The following is an 18,291-nucleotide window of genomic DNA, read 5'->3' as shown; positions in this document are numbered from 1 at the left end:
TCAGTATTACGTAATATGATCGCCTCCTTGGTACAGTGGTTAGCGCGTGAGAACCGAGGGGTCCTGGGTTCGATTCCCGGTGGGGACGCAAAAAAAAAAGTCTCGGTCTGGCAGGACACAGAAGGCTGATCACCTACTTGTCCATAAAGAAAATCGACCAGTGAAACAGATGTACATCATCTGCCCCATACCCCACTAGGGGACACGGGACTTCACTTTTATTACGTAATATGAGGTGATTTTAATCCTCATAATAACCGGCGATTACCAACTAGCAATAAAAAATAGCTTCTAAATCAAGAATCGATTTGAAAGGATTTGGGCACAAAGATAGTTTCAACCGGCATGGTATTTGAGATTTTGTCCATTCAATCGCACGGGACCGGGAGTGAATATGCTATCGAAACAGGGGAATACTTTAAAGAGGAAACATATGTTCATTGTGACATAGGCTATATATGTACCTACCTATCACGAGCGAAGTCGGGGCGGACCTAAACTATTACGGTACGATTTAAAATTATGATTAAAACGACAAAAAGAAATCCACTTTATCCATTCCAAAAAAGTAAGTATGCATTGCATAAAGGTCCTGTCCAACAGGTATGGGTCTGTTATCGAGTGCGCACGCGCAATGATGCGTCACACGGTGCACGCGGTCAAGCGCGACCGTACCGCGCCGCTAACTTTCGCCGCAACCTGACTCACAATGCCGCGTAAACTGTTCCTGACTGTACATTGCGTTGATACCTTAGAAACACATTCTCTGAATCGCGCAATTGAAATATACAAAACATCCATATTTAAACGTTCAATAACTAGCTTCTGCCATCAACAGATTTCCTCACACATCGTCAGTCACAATTTAAATACTCTGTATGCCTCTCCTACACGCGTAAATCGCTGAACTGGTGTGTATCTACTGTCATACTGACATGTGGTGCATTAGAGCTAAATATGAATATATTTAATACAGTATTTCCTTGGGAAAGTAATTGCGTAGTCCCGACAATATCGAGAGATCTAATTGAATAAAATTCAATTGCATTGAACATTGAATTGTATTGATAGTCTTGAACTAAGACGGCGCACGATAATATTGTAATATAAAAAGTGCAAAGTAATAATTCAAGATCAAGGTCGAATCAAAATTGAAAACGAAATCCACTTCGAAGATAAGGAGTAAGGACTGTGAACCCGAATCACAGGTAGGGGTTTTACGTTTACGAACCACATGTCAGTTCATTGGCATCATTGTTATGTACATGTTACATATTATGTAGAATTAAAATGTAAAATTTATATTATTTTAAAAGAGTAACTACAGAGTTTCTTGCCGGCTCTTCTCTGTAGAAACTGCCTCCGAACCGGTGGTGAATGTTATAACTGAGTAATATGACGATTCAAAAGTGCTTCTATAAGAAGTCTAGTTGAATAAATAAATGTTTGAGTTTGAGTTTACGTAATGTCAACTCATTGTTATATTGCACTTTCACTGCGAAGATGACGATTTCATTTCGACTTACTATAATTAATACACCATTTCTAGAATTAATAGAATTACTAGTCAGGCAGAAACAGAGATTGGAGAGAACCATAATGTAAGCACAAGAGTCCTCGTATACCACACAAACTAACCTAGAATTACTTGAATGTACAAAGAAAAAGGATGTTTTAAAATAACCTTTCTAGAGTATTAACATCACTCACAGAGAGAACATGTAAATGAGGAATATAAAATGTACGTATATACCATTAGTGATATTCAAGGAGGATGAATAATTTCGGAGTGCTTTGGCGACTATATTATAAATATAATATATATTTAGTATATTATAAATGCAAAAGTTTGTAAGCGTGTGTGTATTTTTGTAACTCTTTCACGCAAAAACTACTGAACCGATTGCAATGATGCAAGACTTTTTATCCCGGTATTCTAACGGGATACAGACTTACGCGGAGCGCAGTTAGTGACCCAATAAATAAAAGTCCGACCAAAGATTATGTCCGGGATCTGTCAAACAAATAATATCTTCAAAAATTTTCACTAAACCAACAAGGTTCTATACTAGATCACTCACTCTAAAAATTAATGTTTACACAAAAGAAATAGAAAAGAAATTGTATTGAAGAGAAAAGCTAAAAACTTCCAAATCAGCCGTTCCCTTCGAAGTTCTCGAATCTTCTCAAAGAAGTCTAATCGAAGAAATATACTAATTAAAGTTTGATAGACAAAATTCGTTACTCACTTCTTATGATCGTAGATAGCCATAACTCGAACCGAGCTCTAAACACACAAGCACACACACACGGGGTACCACAGTGAATAGTCGACATAACTAATCACTAATAATATATACCTTAGACTTTGATAAGCTATCGGTAAGCGTATCGTCTACATAGATAAGTATGACCGTATGCCCTTAATGATAGATTAAAAACAAATTATTAAAAAAAAGATACACAGAACCCTGACTAGGTAAAAAATCGTAAACCACATTTTTTTTTTTATTTTCTTAGATATAGCACTTGAGTCTTGAAATTTTTGGGAGAATCTACAGGATACGTATCCTGCTTACAATAATGTAAACAAAAATTGTTATTTTTGCACCACGAAATCATAAAACCCCTTATATCTCTTCTTTAGCGTCGTCGGGTGTACCAAATGAGATCACACTTGGATGTACAAATTAACATTATATTGAACTTTGCACTTTGATTGTGATTTTTATCGCATGATATCTCATCTAACAAAACTTTCATATCATATTTCTATCCACATGATACGCGGATTATAAAAAAAAGACTGTTAAAACCCGGATTCTCCTCAAATAAATCGGGATAAAATAAACCCTATTATGTTATTCAGGTCACAAGTATTATTATGAAAACATTTACGACTTATAACTTTTTAGTCTTATTTTTATTGTACTTTTACGATCTTTCGATTGCTTTTTTTTTATCACAGTCGGCAATGGAGCTAGCTGGTGGGACGCCTGATGGTAAGCGGTACCACCGCCCATGAACATTGTTATCCATGTGGCTAGCTAAAGAAGCAAGCAAATCCACCCCACCACCCCCCTACATAACCAATGTCACTACCACAATTCTGATATATTATAACGTCACCCCATATATCAAAATCCGCCTAGCTGTAGGGCGTGTCAAAGAAATTGACATAAAAGGTCGCAGACATACATAAGGATCATGATACTATTTGTATCATACATACGCTCGAAAAACATTACCTACCCTCCTTCTGTCGCAGTAGAGTATTAAACCATGCAAAGTTTCATCACAATCGATCCGGTGGTATTTATAAAAACACCTACATAATTTAAAAAGACCTGCTTTCTTTGAGACATTCCAATTTCTAAGACGAAGCTGCGGGTCGAAGCTATATATTCAATATATTCTCTCTCGTAGACATTAAGTAAGAAATGTCTTATATATTGAACAATTCCATTCGTCGGGGCCACATCTACAGTTCTGCGGGCGGAAGCAAACATCGCTTCATAAATTTCGCTTTAATTGCCATTATTCCCTTGAACACATATCAATCAGTATGCTGAGGGTAATAAATGTTTCGGGTCGTGTATAAAATATGAAGATATTTTAAAGAATATATAATCTGAATATTTGCCTTTATGCCGTCTGTCATAGACGGGCAGAGTAAGGATACTCTTAAATAAATTATATTAGCATAAAGTATTACTAATGCAACATGCCCTTACTTACCGCTTAGCTATTAGTTTATTAAATCAAGATAGAACTACAATAAAAATAAGTTTGACGCTTCGTAGCTCTAGAATGTGGAATGGATTTGACTTTTTTATTTGAAAACTGACGCGATCAAGTTATTTCTTTAGTATATAATATGTACAGTAAAACACATATATGTAACATATGAAATAATTACTTACGTTTCGTTCTCGTCTATAAACATTTCCGCTGTCTTTTATCTGAAACAAGAAAATTATATGTGTTATTATATAGTCCCACTCCAACAAATTGCACAATTATACACGTAGTATCAAACATTTGTATGTTTAATGAAAAAATAGTTAAAACATCGTATAACCGAGTCACAGCATCTACTTTACCGATTAAATTGTCTAACACGTCAAATGATTCACTCGTAGTCAATACTGTTGCATAGCATAGCATGATAGCGATATGTATATTAAAAAGAATATACTAAATTTATTATCAACTACCGAATTAACCGTTCCGAAGCAACAATAAACACAAATTAGGTACAATAAAGACAAGAAAGGCGAAGTACTCATCCGATTCCAATAAACATATCGCCCGAACATCGTACCATAATATAAACGGTACAGCTAAAGGCCAATACAATAAATAAACACACATGAATCACTGACAAGCATTTACAAGCCGTTATCAGTCGTCGATACCAATCTTACTGTACACGATTACTCGCGGGGACAACGTCCGGAGTACGCTGGAAATACTATTGCAATTTGCAATGTTACGATAAACGAGATGTCGATATCATATTATATGTATGTGTATAGCGTTGGTAACGATGTGTGCGTAAAAAATGAAGATAAATAACGAAATTGTATGAAGTGCGAAAACAGACACGTATACAAAATAACGATGTTAACTTAATTAGGCGTTTAATTATCATATGATTAAATTAATTGCAAGTTAATTTATTTTGAAATTTGTCATTTTAATTATGAGTTTCGTTATTTTAATTTATATTATAAATATTCATCATTATTATTTAGTTCATCGTCATAAATTATACCAGTGGGTGCTGGGGGAGATATCCTACTAATATAATAAACGCGAAAGTTTGTAATGGATGCTGGACGTATGGATGTTTGTTACTCTATCATGCGAAAACAGCGCATCGTATCTGAATAAAATTTGGTATTCTGGATTAGCACATAGACTGCTTTTCACCCGGGTACTACGCGAGTGACGCCGCGGATTGCAGCTAGTATTTTAATAAATCTCCTAAAATGTTATCTGGTTACGTATTTTCGCAAAAATTCACTTCATGTCTCCACTCTGGTGAATTTCCGATTCTTCCGTTCCACCCTGGTAATGGCTTACTCACCAAAACCACAATCAGCCAAGTGATTCCACGGAATATTAAGCACGCGATTGAACCCACGGTCGTTGACTTGCCGGGGCGAGCCCACTGGCTAATTATAAATATACCGTACTTAGTTGTGAGATACACGAGTATACTCGTGGTATAAGCACAGTTTAAGAATCATAAAATCGTGTAAAGTAGAGCCGAGATACTAGGTATGCTAAATACTTAAACGGTTAACCCAAATTAAGAACCGTTGTGTGTGGCAGAATTTTCTGTAATCCGTCTTATATACCCGGGGTCCTATGGAGAAGCTTGTTTGTATACTAATCGCTGATAGGAGATACCTCTTTCTCTCTATTGCTAACTGGAATCGCGGTGGAATCTTCTGTTTTTTTTTTAATTTGTAAATTTTGTGTGTTGTGTATTTTTTTTTTTCAAGTTTATTCGACTTCTATAGAAGCTTCTTCTTTTTTTCAATTTCGTTTTTGTTTTTCCTTAGTTGGTAAACAACAGATATATACTACCACATGGATACTAGTCAGAAAAGAAAATCAATCTGTGAAACGAAAGTAAATTACTTTTTCTACATCCCACAAGGGGATACAGACATTATATTCCATCACATTTTTTCTCACTTACAAACAAAAAAGATTTCCACTAGCTAGCTTTTCCTTAACGTAAATACCTATACTTATTATCAGTTAACATTTTGTTTTGTACTGTCCACATAGTTAAAATCCGAACGTAGCGAGTAAATCATAACAATCTAAGCATAACCAAGGTGTTCTATTCTCAATGTAACCTAGATATTATTAGATTCCAAGTTCCCACTCGACTGCTAGCTGACCTTCCACAATTATCAACCAAAACGGCAAAGGACAGATGCCTAGCTATAATAACATCTATATATATAAAATTCTCGTGTCACAGTTTTCGTTGCCAAACTCCTCCGAAACGGCTGGACCGATTCTTATGAAATTTTGTGTGCGTATTGGGTATGTCTGAGAATCGGCCAACATCTATTTTTCATACCCCTAAAGGATAAGAGTAAGGCAGAACAGCGTTTGCCGGGTGCAGCTAGTCTAATATATAAAATTCTCGTGTCACCGTTTTCGTTGCCATACACCTCCGAAACGGCTTGACCGATTTTGATGAATTTTTTTGTGCTTATCCGGTATCTATGAGAATCGGCCAACATCTACTTTTCATCCCCCTAAATGATAAGAGTAAGGCAGAACAGCGTTTACCGGGACAGCTAGTCGAAATATAAATATACATCTATAAGTAAAACTACGTTAGAATGACGTGCAAATCAAGTCGCATAGGGAAAACCACAACATCCTTGTAATAAAACATATGTGAAATTGTACTTTTATGAAGGAAAACTGCAGAAGTCATATGATATTGACGGCATAAACGACGTGATCACGTACCCACCAATAAATCTATATTACATGCTTAGAATGTAAAGCTGTACTAATTACTGCAAAAAAAAAACTATTTTTTTGTTTGAATGCGCTCATCTTAGGAACTACTGGATCGATTTCCAAAATTCTTTGGATTTGTACGTGATCCCTAAATGCTATGGGCTGTATATATGCCACGAGCGAAGCCGGAGCGGACCGCTAGTGAGCCAGTAAAATCAGACAATTAGAAAAATTACATTATTGCGCATAAAAACAACATACACTGCATGGATGTTATTAAAATCTCACATACAAAAAGACAAGAAAATTATTACACAATACCAACTACATAACCACTAACGATCTGTTGTTTTGTCATGTGGATAATAAATGAGGAAATATTTACGGCGGTCATTAATTTAATAACTCGTAATTCTTATTTGCCTGCAAAAAACCGTGACCTTACGAGACATTGTTGATTGCTACGATGTCATCGAACATACTTACAAATTATCAAGCTCTATGATCAAGCCCTAATTGTCATCCCACAATGAACACAAAACGTATGTGAAGATGACATGATAGTATTACATAACAATCACACAAATTAATGCATAACCACACACATCATTCATATGTTTCTATACTATCTCACAATCTATGCCTTTTATGGTATACTTTACTGTGGAACATAGACACTATTAGGTTTGGGCTTTGACATAGCTTCTTATTAATAACTTGACTAGATGTGTTGGTTGTTGGTGGGTGAATTTTGGCCACATTAGAAAATAGATAGTTTGACTACTTAGAAGTTTTGCCAACCCTCTTAAAGCCACTGATTTGACAGAATATCATCATCAGATCATATCGAACGAAGCCCTGGAATCTTTCGAAAACGTGAAAAAACTGACGGAGTCGACTGATGGATCAAAAAAGAATATTCAGAAACATCATATAATATTACGAATTCTGTGCCGAAAGTGTTACGTCATGTTTATTAAGAAGTTTCCGAATCAAAGTTTTTCTATTCCCTCCATACTTGATCCTACCAAGTTCTTCGACTGAAACGGTAAGGAGAGCATACAAAAGAAAAATATATATATTGAGTATAGATATTTTTCTATATCTATTCAATAATACCAAGATATGACAAACACTATGATTCATTATTTGTATTTAATTATTATAAATAATTCTTTCGATTCTCAAAACAGTTGAGACTTACAAACGGTACCGCTTAACGCGCGTATCATTAATTTCTCCGAAAAACTACCGACGCCTGAATCATTAATTCATAATGTGCGAATGTATTCATCCATGTACAGTGTACACATCAATAAAAAAATTGTTTATTTTTAGTTCCGTCGCTTCATTTGAACAAATTTGTTTGTTTACAAATAACTGAGCCCGAAGATCACATAACAAATTACCCATCATACCGTACGATTTATCATCTATCATTTTAATTAGTACATCCAAATCGACTCGGCCGTTCATCATACAAAACAGCCTCACGTACGATCAAGCTAACACCATTACCCTCGGATACGGATACTCGCGAAACCGGACTTCTATCGGATAAATCTGCTCATCCGTAGCACTTAACCTTGGCCCCATATCAATCGTGCAGATGCATTTTCCCACAGTTATTTATTATTCAACCGAACGACACACAGTTCACAAACACGACTGGACCGGTGCCAGCACCAAAGTTAACAATAGCAAGAAAATAGAAAAATCGCGGTCCGGTCGCGGTGAGATCACAAAATTTCATCAACTCTGTATTGAAGCGTTCTACTATTGAATAAATATAAACATAAAACAGTGCAATCGTGAACATATAAATGTAAAAATAAACAAGACAATGCTAAACAAATATGTTAACTTCATTACATAAAGCCATAACACATAAAGCATAAAGCCAATAAGTAGATATACAAATCCATAAATAAATAAAATTGAAAAATTATAAATATGTAATGTCATTTTTTTTGTTATGCATGCATACTTGCATATGATTACATATTATGAAAGTACAAAGGGGAAAATATTAACTGTCTGTTTTGCATACAGGCTCCAAAGGGCCTATTTATCTAGCGATAAATCCCCCTTACATTTATATGACTATAATTTAATAACTAAGATATACGCGTTTTCATTAAATACAAGTAAAGGTCGTGTTTATCATAGCAATTATTGTAACTATTTAATTTTTTGGCTGAGCACCCTGACGTTTCTTACAAAATATAAAGAGTCAAATATAGGTCAAGAATTGTAAGACGTTAAACTCCAGGTCGTAGGTACGCTTCTTAAATTCTAGTTAAATACGAGTGGTGTTTGTTAACTCCAGTTTCAATAAAGTGTTTTCTCTTTTATTCCCATCACCATTTGTACTAAATTTTCAACCGACAAAAAAAGGAGTACCTACTCTTTTTCTTATCCTCATAACATTTTAATGGTCGAACTGAATTGTTTTGAGCCTATTTTTATTTGAAAGCTAATATATGACGATTTGAACATTTAATTATTCTGGTTACTCAATAAATCTTTAAGACTCAATATACTACTAATAACAATATTAAACTAATAAACTACACAACACCAATACGAAAGACTGACAACGACGCAAAATTCATCCGGCAAATATACCATTAATTATAATTAGTACCATCTCGTTAAATAATTAACGGAATAATAAATTCCATTGAGCAAGTTTAAGAATACGATACGACACAATAGCGTGCAAAGTCCAAGAAGACAATTGCCGTTGCGCGGGCGCAGGCGCGGGTGACTCGTAGTAGATAGGGTGGCTAAGTATTGCGCGGCTGTAGGAATTCCTTTATTATATTTTTAAAGAATTCTTTTCATAGGCCCTAGCCTACAAGCACCTATGCTTGTTAACTTATAACAAAACTACTTATATTATAAATATGAGTAAATACGAAGATTCGATATGTTTGATTCACCTAAAACCTAGTTCTGTGAGGAAGCCTCGGTCGGAAAGTCACAAAACTCTCCAATGACGAATGGGTTCACACCCATTCGTCATTATTATGATTAAAGTTTTGTAGAAAAATTGTTATTTATAACCATTACAATACTATGTACTAAGTAAAAAAATTGTATGTAAAAATTAAGAAGTAAACTTCAATCTTCAGGTCCACATAATTAACATCGCACGAGTTTGATAAGAAGACCCAATGTTAAATTCAACCAGACACCCAAGATATCCAAACACATACAATAAACATCTGATTTTTTATTGATTCATGCAAAAAATTCTCAAAACTTTACATGTAGAAAGTTATTTTTCCGGGCTATTATTTAACATAGCCCCGAAAAATGTTAAAAAATAGCGAATAATAATTCGATTTTTTTTTTTATTTTCATCGCTACTCACCCTTATACTAGCCTAGGCCAACGACTGGTTTGTTTTAAAAAAGAAAAAAAAAAAGAAAACATGTATAAAAATAAGTCAAGTTCACGCTACACCACTACCCGTGGTGAGCCTACACTCACGATACGATACGAACACAGCAATAATGAAAACATGGACTTTGTACCAGCAAATTGTTTGATTTCCTTTGTTACAGATGTTGTTGCGAATTCTTTGTTCGACAGTTACTGGAATATGCACTTTGGACAAGGTTGCAAATGATTGGTTTGTGGTGAGAGCAACAAAGAGGGTTTGTAATCGTGACTTTTTTCCCGCGTAAAGTTTATACTCTTTCGACGACATAGATCTGTATTGTTTTTACTGATTGCAATTTTCGAACAAATAGAAGCGAGATCGAAATAGAAAAGAGAATTAATAAAAAAAAAATTATGATTTTGACAGACAGACAGCTGTTTTTTACTGAAGAATATTCTGGTTCATTTCATATTCAACAGAATGTCATCCATTTATAAATTGCTTGATCCGTTAGTCCATAAACAATGCATACATCTGATCCAATTGATAAAAAATGCAATTAATTATAAACTACGATAAAAGAGGACAGAAAAATAAATACATTAAAACTACCCTACCATCGTTGAAGCCAAAAGTTTTAAAATTATTATTTGCTATTTAGGTCAGTAAAATCAGGTTATAATTTAAACAGGATGAGTTAAATCATTATGTCCAATATTTAAAGTACTAAGAATTGGTAGTTGAAAATACATGAGCTTTCTTCTATTGAAGTGATATGATTTAGGACAAAAAAAAAAACATGAAACACAGCAATGTCTATTACCTATGATACAAAGTCTTATGATTTGATATAATTCATTTGTACAACATTTCAAAAAGGATATTTATGATATGAATTAATTGTTTCAGATATAGTGTGTCGTATCTAGGCCGCTTTGTCTTACCACGGTAGGTCTAAAACTGGTTACAGACTGGTCTTTATGAATCGGACGGAGGACTATTCGTAAATTGAATTCAAAATAACATTTTACATTTGCGTAATACGCAAATAACTGTGTAATGCTTATGTCACAGTACCAAAAATATTATCGTGACGAAATTAAACGTTTTTTTTCTTCAAATATTCCCGACACGTCCCTCGTTACAAAACCCATACACCGACGCACAATTGGCGAAGCTCCAGAGTTCTGTTCACATGTGAACCAAAGATGATTTGTCGTGTTTGATTTTACGCATGTCCTACTTTAATATCCGACTAATATTATAAATGCGAAAGTGTGTGTGTGTGTGTGTGTGTGTTTGTTGCTCTTTCACGCAAAAACTACTGAACCGATTGCAACGAAATTTGGTACGTAGATAGCTGGACATCTGGAATAACATATAGGCAACTTTTTATTCCGATATTCCTACGGGATACGGACTTACGCGGGTGTAACCGCGGGGCGCAGCTAGTATTACATATTTAGAACTCAAACTTCGCAATCTATACTAATATTATAAAGCTCAAGAGTTTGTTTGAACGCACTAATCTCAGGAACTACCGGTCCGATTTGAAAAATTCTTTCAGTGTTAGATAGCCCATTTATTGAGGAAGGCTATATATGTACCACGGGCGAAGCAGAGGCGGATTGCTAGTGTTAGAATATAAATAATAAAACGCATTTAAAAGCAGTTAAGTCTGTAACATATAAAGATGATTTACACGTTCATTCGCCGAACGTTTCTGATCTCGACGCCGGTAAACTCGCGCGAAACACGATTTCAAGCGCTTCATTAAGTGGGTTACACGCGAGCTATTTGAATGTCCAATATTGCTTACGTTATTGCCGATGAATTATAAGCGAGGATGTTTATTACAACGATTGAGAGTTTACATACAAATATTTTTTTCCCGAATATGAATTATTCGGAATCAGTGTTATGGAAATGATTGGAGTTCTCGTGATCAATACTGTATAGTTATAGTATGAAGCAAAGTCGCTTTCCGCGTACGTCCCTATGTATGTATGTATGCTTAGATCTTTAAAACTACACAACGGATTTTGATGAGTTTTTTTATAGATAGTGATTCTAGAGGAAGGTTTATATGTATTATAAAATCTATCAAACTACTACGAATTTATCGCATGCGAAGCCACGGACAAAAGCAGCGCTTGACCACGATCTCGCCTGATGGTAAGCTGAGATGTGGTCTAAGCTGGAACGCGCTTCCCTGGAAGGAACTACCTGTTCACTCTTCTCGACCTCCAGATTGTACTCGTCGGTGAACTTTACTAAATATTAATAAAAAAAAAACTTGAGAGGTGTCAAGGGACACCCCGATGGAACGAAGTTCCTTTCGATTATTTAGTGAAGGAATTGTAATAAAATTTTATTTCTTTTTAAATTATAATATTTTTTTTATTATTAACAAATATAATGTTATATAAACTTAATCAGTAGGCTCTGTTCAATGCGAAATAGAAATGAAAATATCTGGCTTGCTTCTATAAGAGAGAGACAGACAGAAACATGCGACGCCGCACAGCTTACAATAGCTTACTATAGCAAAAAGTGTCGTGACTTTTCGTAAGAACTTTTTCCGTCTAGCCCCCTTTCACAACGCGCGATAAGGAACTTCGTTCCAATAATATATTAAGTAAATAAGTGAGTATTTATAGGAAACGATACATTATAGTCACGTCTATAATTATTCAAGACTATTAGACAAACAAGTACATTATAGGGTCGGGTCTAAGAGCACTTGATAACCTCAGTATCGGGCGTCTGGATGTCACAGCTATCAACCATACACTTTAACCACTTAACTCGTGAGCACTATCCATTCATTTCTAGCTATTAATTAATATTTAATCATTGATTATGTATCCCGGTGATGGCTCAGTGGTTTAGTATATAACTTCAATTGAAGAGTCATGGGTTTGAGACAAGCCAAGCGAGAAAACCGACTTTAATTTTTTTCTGTACATTGCACCAACCACTAACACAAACCACTGCTTCACGAGTTGTGAATGAAAATATCTGAAAATACCGGCAGGTCCAATAATTGAAAGTTTGGCGACACGTAACATCCGCCAACCCGCACTTGGCCAGCGTGCTGAATTATGAACAATACGTCCTATTATCCTGTAACCCTGCAGTGGGAATAAATATACTCTGATGAGGATGGCTAAAGGCGCATATAAGAGAAATGCAATGTATATTGTTATCGTAGTTTTTAAAAATTCCAGTGAATACTTAGATAGAATACATGAACTATTTTGTGACTAAAGGCATTGTGCAAGTACATTTTCTATTTATTGAACAATGATCGTAATATTTATTACCATCTTTTACCCTAGTTAATTCTCGTTGCGTCCATAGTTATGTCAGCAAGGCTATAACTGGGAACTACCATATAGGCAACATCAACATATATGGCTGAAAAATTGAACTAACGTTTAAAAAATTCCCATGTCCTTTTATTATTATTCTTAAAGACTTTATCAACAACAAACACATTTAAACACTTTAATAATAATATACATAAGAGACTATATTATCGAGATCATTGAGACTCTTTCTTAAAATCACGAGATTCATCGTTTGAATGAAAGTTTCTACAAGATTTTAATCGAACTCTTTTATTTAGTTATCCAATTCAATTATAAAATTGCCAAACATATAAAAGGCTCTTTAAGCATAACTGTTTTACCACAATCGAAAAACACATGATCATAACAATATCCGATCGCGGATCCATGATTAAATATTAGGTAAGCGATATGTACAATTATTGAGAAATATGTATGATTAATTAATCGCCTATACCTAGACAGTTTTAACTCTGATACGTTATCTGTCACTTGGCCAACGAATGGAGGGAGAGTGGAAATATTCCGATTTTACAATCTGTTCGATGGAAATAATCCGTATCTGTTAGTGTCATACCGAAAACGACTGCATTATTATCAGCAATATATATTAAACTTGCAATACAATTGAAAATCTGTATAAGAAAACTCATTAAATCGGGTTGGCAAAATTACAATCAAGGAAAAATAACAAACGAGATATTTATACAAACCAAAAGAATTCATTTAAAACATAAGCAAATAATAAACATCGGAAAAACAAAGAATTAAATACAATACCAATAAATGAAATTAGCCTTCGATTCAGATATGGTAAAATGCAAAGTTAATACAATGGTATGAAAAAACCTGAACAAAGAGCTGAAGTCGATAGATAAAAATAGAATTGCACCTTGCGCAGAAGTATGTTTACCAAGAACAGACAGGTGCAATAAGTGATAAACACATTTTATTGAACTCCAACAACCGGCGAATGTAGGTCACGCAGTAAACACTGAATTTGTTTCAAATTAATCTATCTATACTAATATCAAGCTGAAGAGTTTGTTTGTTTGCTAATCTCAGGAAGAACTGGCTGGTTTTGAATGTGGTACAGAGATATTATAATTTTCATCCCCGCAATCTCACGGGATCGGGATCTTTGCGGAGAAAACCTCGAGAAAATAAATTGTCGATGCAGAAGATGCACCGAATTTTTTTTTAGTACTATAGTACTCTATAGATAATAAACACTGACGATATCATTGCATGGAAATAGACGTTTACGTTAACAAAACACTAATAAAAGTTAAGATTTTAGATTTTCAAGTTGGTAGTCGAGAACCATGGTTAATTTGTAATTTATATTACTTTAAATTCGTTGCAAAACCGTTTAAGATACTCGAGACATGCAAACGTACACGTACAAATACATAATCTAGGTGCTAAAGAATCTAGAGTTAGGTTTACAAAGAGGTCTGGAGACGAGGCGAACTACTCACGGAGCTTCAAGTTTATATATCATCGCCACCTCGGACCGCCTCCTTGGTGCAATGGTTAACGCGTGAGCGTAGAACCGTGAGGTACTGGGTTCGTTTCCCAGTGTGGACTCACCAAAAATTAAAAATTCCTTAGTATGGCAGGACACAGAAGGTTGATCACTATGTCTATAAGGGCATCGATCAGTGAAACACATGTATATCATCTATTTTATACCCCACCAGGCGACACCGGACTTCACCCTTTAGACGTCCGTCAGCTGCAGGCTGCAAGGAGACGGTGCCCCTCGACCTCGCGAAATTTACCGAAAAAATAATGCGTTTGTTGTTGCGGATCAGAATTTTTCGACAGTTCAATTCAATTTTTCGAGTTATCAATGACAGGATAAATATCCAGCGAGATTGTTATCTAACGATATTTACAATAATACCGTGACATATATGTTACACGAAAAAATAGAGAAAATCTTCTTCAAATAACATGTTTACATACTCTGTAACGCCCGAAGTAAAAGAAAGGAAACCGATACGTTGAGACAAACATTCGAGGGTTGTACCAACATCCGAGTAAATAAGAAACATTAGTAGTAAGAAATAGAAAACTATTTATTGCGTTATTATAATGTTTTATTGTGATAAAATTTGTTTTATCCCCGCATAGTAAAAAGCAAAGTCGCTTTCCGCCGTTTGTGTGACTGTATGCTTAGATCTTTACAATTACGCAACAGATTTTGATGGTATTTTTTTTTTAATAGATAGAGTGATTCAACGGAAAGATCTATACGTACAATAACATCCATTAAACTACTGCGATATTAAAACCGAGCGAAGCCGCGGGCATAGGTATGTTATGTTATACATTATAGACGAATATAGGTTCAATGTGAAAGCCTAAAAGAACCTGTACAACGGTGCCTGATATGTGATAATGAATATCAAACGACCGTTGAATTGTTTGCATTTTTAATATGTAGACGATCAATTGAGTGTTTTACTTTACAAATCCCACAGATTATAAAATAAAAATCGAAACATGATATGCCAATTCATCGAATTTAATAAGTCTTATATTTTATTAAATATTGTCGTTAAAATATACATAGGTCAAATTTAACTATTTAACTTTTTGGTTTTAATGTTAAAATGCTCAATTATTTAATAAGATTTAAAGCACGAGCAAGTAATTTAGTTTAAATCAAAAAATTGAAACAAGACAAGCAAACAGCCATTGAATCGCAAACACGTTTACAATATTTATCAGAAGCACATGGTCGTGCCAAAATAAACCTACCATACAATAGGAGGTGTTGACCTCTGACGTAAGCGATTGATCTCATAGCATATGCGATTCACGTTTTCCATAACATAATAAATTATTTGTTTTACCACTTGTATAGCATACCTACGGCTGCAGATGTATTTCCATGTTTGAAGCATTCTTATTGTCAAAAAAATGTGAACTCGAAACAGTTACTTTGACCGAAATTAACATCAATGCGAATCAAATTAGATAAATTCTAAAGTCAATGTAAATAGCCAGTCATTAAAAACAAATTTACGCAAATAAATAAACATCAATATTACTATTAGCGGAAGTACAAACTATCCGGTTAAACTTTGTACCTCACGTGGACACACGAGTTTACAGAACGTAAATACGCAATACATAAAAAAACATACCTGTGATTCAATATAAAAAATAAACCATAAACGTCACTTAGAAAATATCACAGCCATTCGATAAACTTAGAATAAAAAAAAAAACGGAACGTCAGTCGTGCATCTGTCACAACCGCCGTTCGGATACTGAGTTCGAATTTCGAATTAAAACTTCAAATCCCGCGAGCCGAGACTCCCAGGCGTGAGCCGTCAGAGCACGCAAACAGTGCTGAGCGCGCCATTCTCAACCTTAACGTGACCGTGATCTGGAAAGTCTGACGCGTCATTAAAATGAAATCTTACGTGGACTTTAAACAATGACACAAATACTGAAAACCAGTGTTGTAATCAACAATCTGCAATGTGCAGTTCGTTGTCTTTATGCGCCGTTGAATCAGCCGTTAAATCAAATTAATTACCAGCAACGGTTCGCCCGGTCTGACCAATGACAGAAAATACACTCTCAAATAAAGGAGTAATAGTGAATATATTATTATAGAGCATAATAATTAGCATGTACGATACGTACGAATAAGTTCTTGTTATATTCGTTACACAATTAGTCGTCGAGCGTCATGCTTAACTCACCTGATAACAGTGGAAAATTGAAACAAAGAAAACGCTGAATAAAGGACGTTGGTAACGGTTTAACAAAGACTGCTATCATGTAAGGTTTACTCAATAGGTGTCGTGTGTTAGCCATTAAGGAATTAAAATTAAGTTATATGAATTGCAGCGAAAGAATTCATCCGATACAACCAGAAAATTCTTGTCTAAAACGACTATTAGGCATACTATATATAACTCGACATATTATATATAACTCTATGAGAGTACACTTAAGACTCCCAATGATGATAGCACATCATTCCCGTTTAATTATTCACTGCTATTTATAATACAGAACGCAAAAACAATCTCGAATCTTCACTACCATACTACAACGACAAAAAAGAAGGCATTGAGATACACTCAGTTTTGAGTGTGGTAGTCGAGCACGCTTCGGCACGAATTGTGGCAGCTCGCAACGGGAAAGGTATCTCACCCCCATAGAAGATCGGCGCGAAATAGTAGCATGCTACTACTCCCAGGAGCAGGGAGCAGTGAGGGAGCCAGAGGTCCGTATCCTCTTCCTCATCCTTCCTAGTGCATTCCTTTGTTCCCATCGTCAATCCTGTCTTAATCCGTTATCCCTTAAAAGCGGACAGCGTATTTGCAGCGGATTTGTAAATGTATATTACATAAAAAATATATACTTACATCTCAGATATAAAGGATAATAAGAAAAACCAACAGTAATTCCTATCTGTATTATTCAAATACCACACAAATACAACCCTACGCCCGCATCATCGTCCACATTTCAATAGTTTGACATAAAATACGTACTTATGTCTTGGTATCATATAATTACCAATAAGCACTTGATCAACATATATTCACAGACAAACAGACACTTCAATTTTATTTACACGTTATATAGATACGTATATATTAATTAATTTCTGGCGCACCACCAAATATCAACATAGCAATGACATAATCTCCATTAGCGATATTTTTAGCAAGGTCAACAACCTTATCAATTCAATGACAGAACTGTAACAGCGGCAATGAAATGTAAACAACAATGAACATTTACCAACATTATCGCTTATCGTTAGGTGTTCTGAAATTCGCTACCTTTTATTTTATCACTAGCTGCGCCCCGCGGTTTCACTCGCGTTAGACCGTATCCCGTAGGAATGTCCGGATAAAAAGTTGCCTATATGTTATTCCAGTTGTCCAGCTGTCTACGTACCAAATTTAATTGCAATCATTTCAGTAGTTATTGCGTGAAAGAGCAACAAACACACACACACACACACACATCCTTACAAACTTTCGCATTTATAATATTAGTAGGATA

The 18,291-nt window shown here is 35.0% G+C and overlaps 1 protein-coding gene across 2 annotated transcripts in view; it reads right to left on the bottom strand.

Annotated features, from left to right (window-relative positions):
• Window positions 1–18,291, bottom strand: part of LOC119832165 (long-chain-fatty-acid--CoA ligase 4) — a 45,298-nt gene that overhangs the window by 17,134 nt on the left and 9,873 nt on the right. The window contains exons 1-2 of one of the 2 annotated variants that reach the window (XM_038355787.1): window positions 16,404–16,541; window positions 3,924–3,962 (exon numbers count right to left, since the gene is read on the bottom strand). In XM_038355787.1, the coding sequence (XP_038211715.1) occupies window positions 3,924–3,946 (23 nt within the window). In that variant the 5' untranslated portion in view covers window positions 3,947–3,962; window positions 16,404–16,541. Of the gene's footprint in view, window positions 1–3,923; window positions 3,963–16,403; window positions 16,542–18,291 lie in introns of those variants that run through there. The other variant, XM_038355779.1, reaches the window with a different exon arrangement.

Source organism: Zerene cesonia, chromosome 1 (assembly GCF_012273895.1).
Source record: "Zerene cesonia ecotype Mississippi chromosome 1, Zerene_cesonia_1.1, whole genome shotgun sequence".
Taxonomy (NCBI): Eukaryota; Metazoa; Arthropoda; class Insecta; order Lepidoptera; family Pieridae; genus Zerene; species Zerene cesonia.
Note: the sequence above shows the minus strand (reverse complement) of the source record. Positions and strands in the feature narration are given on the sequence as shown.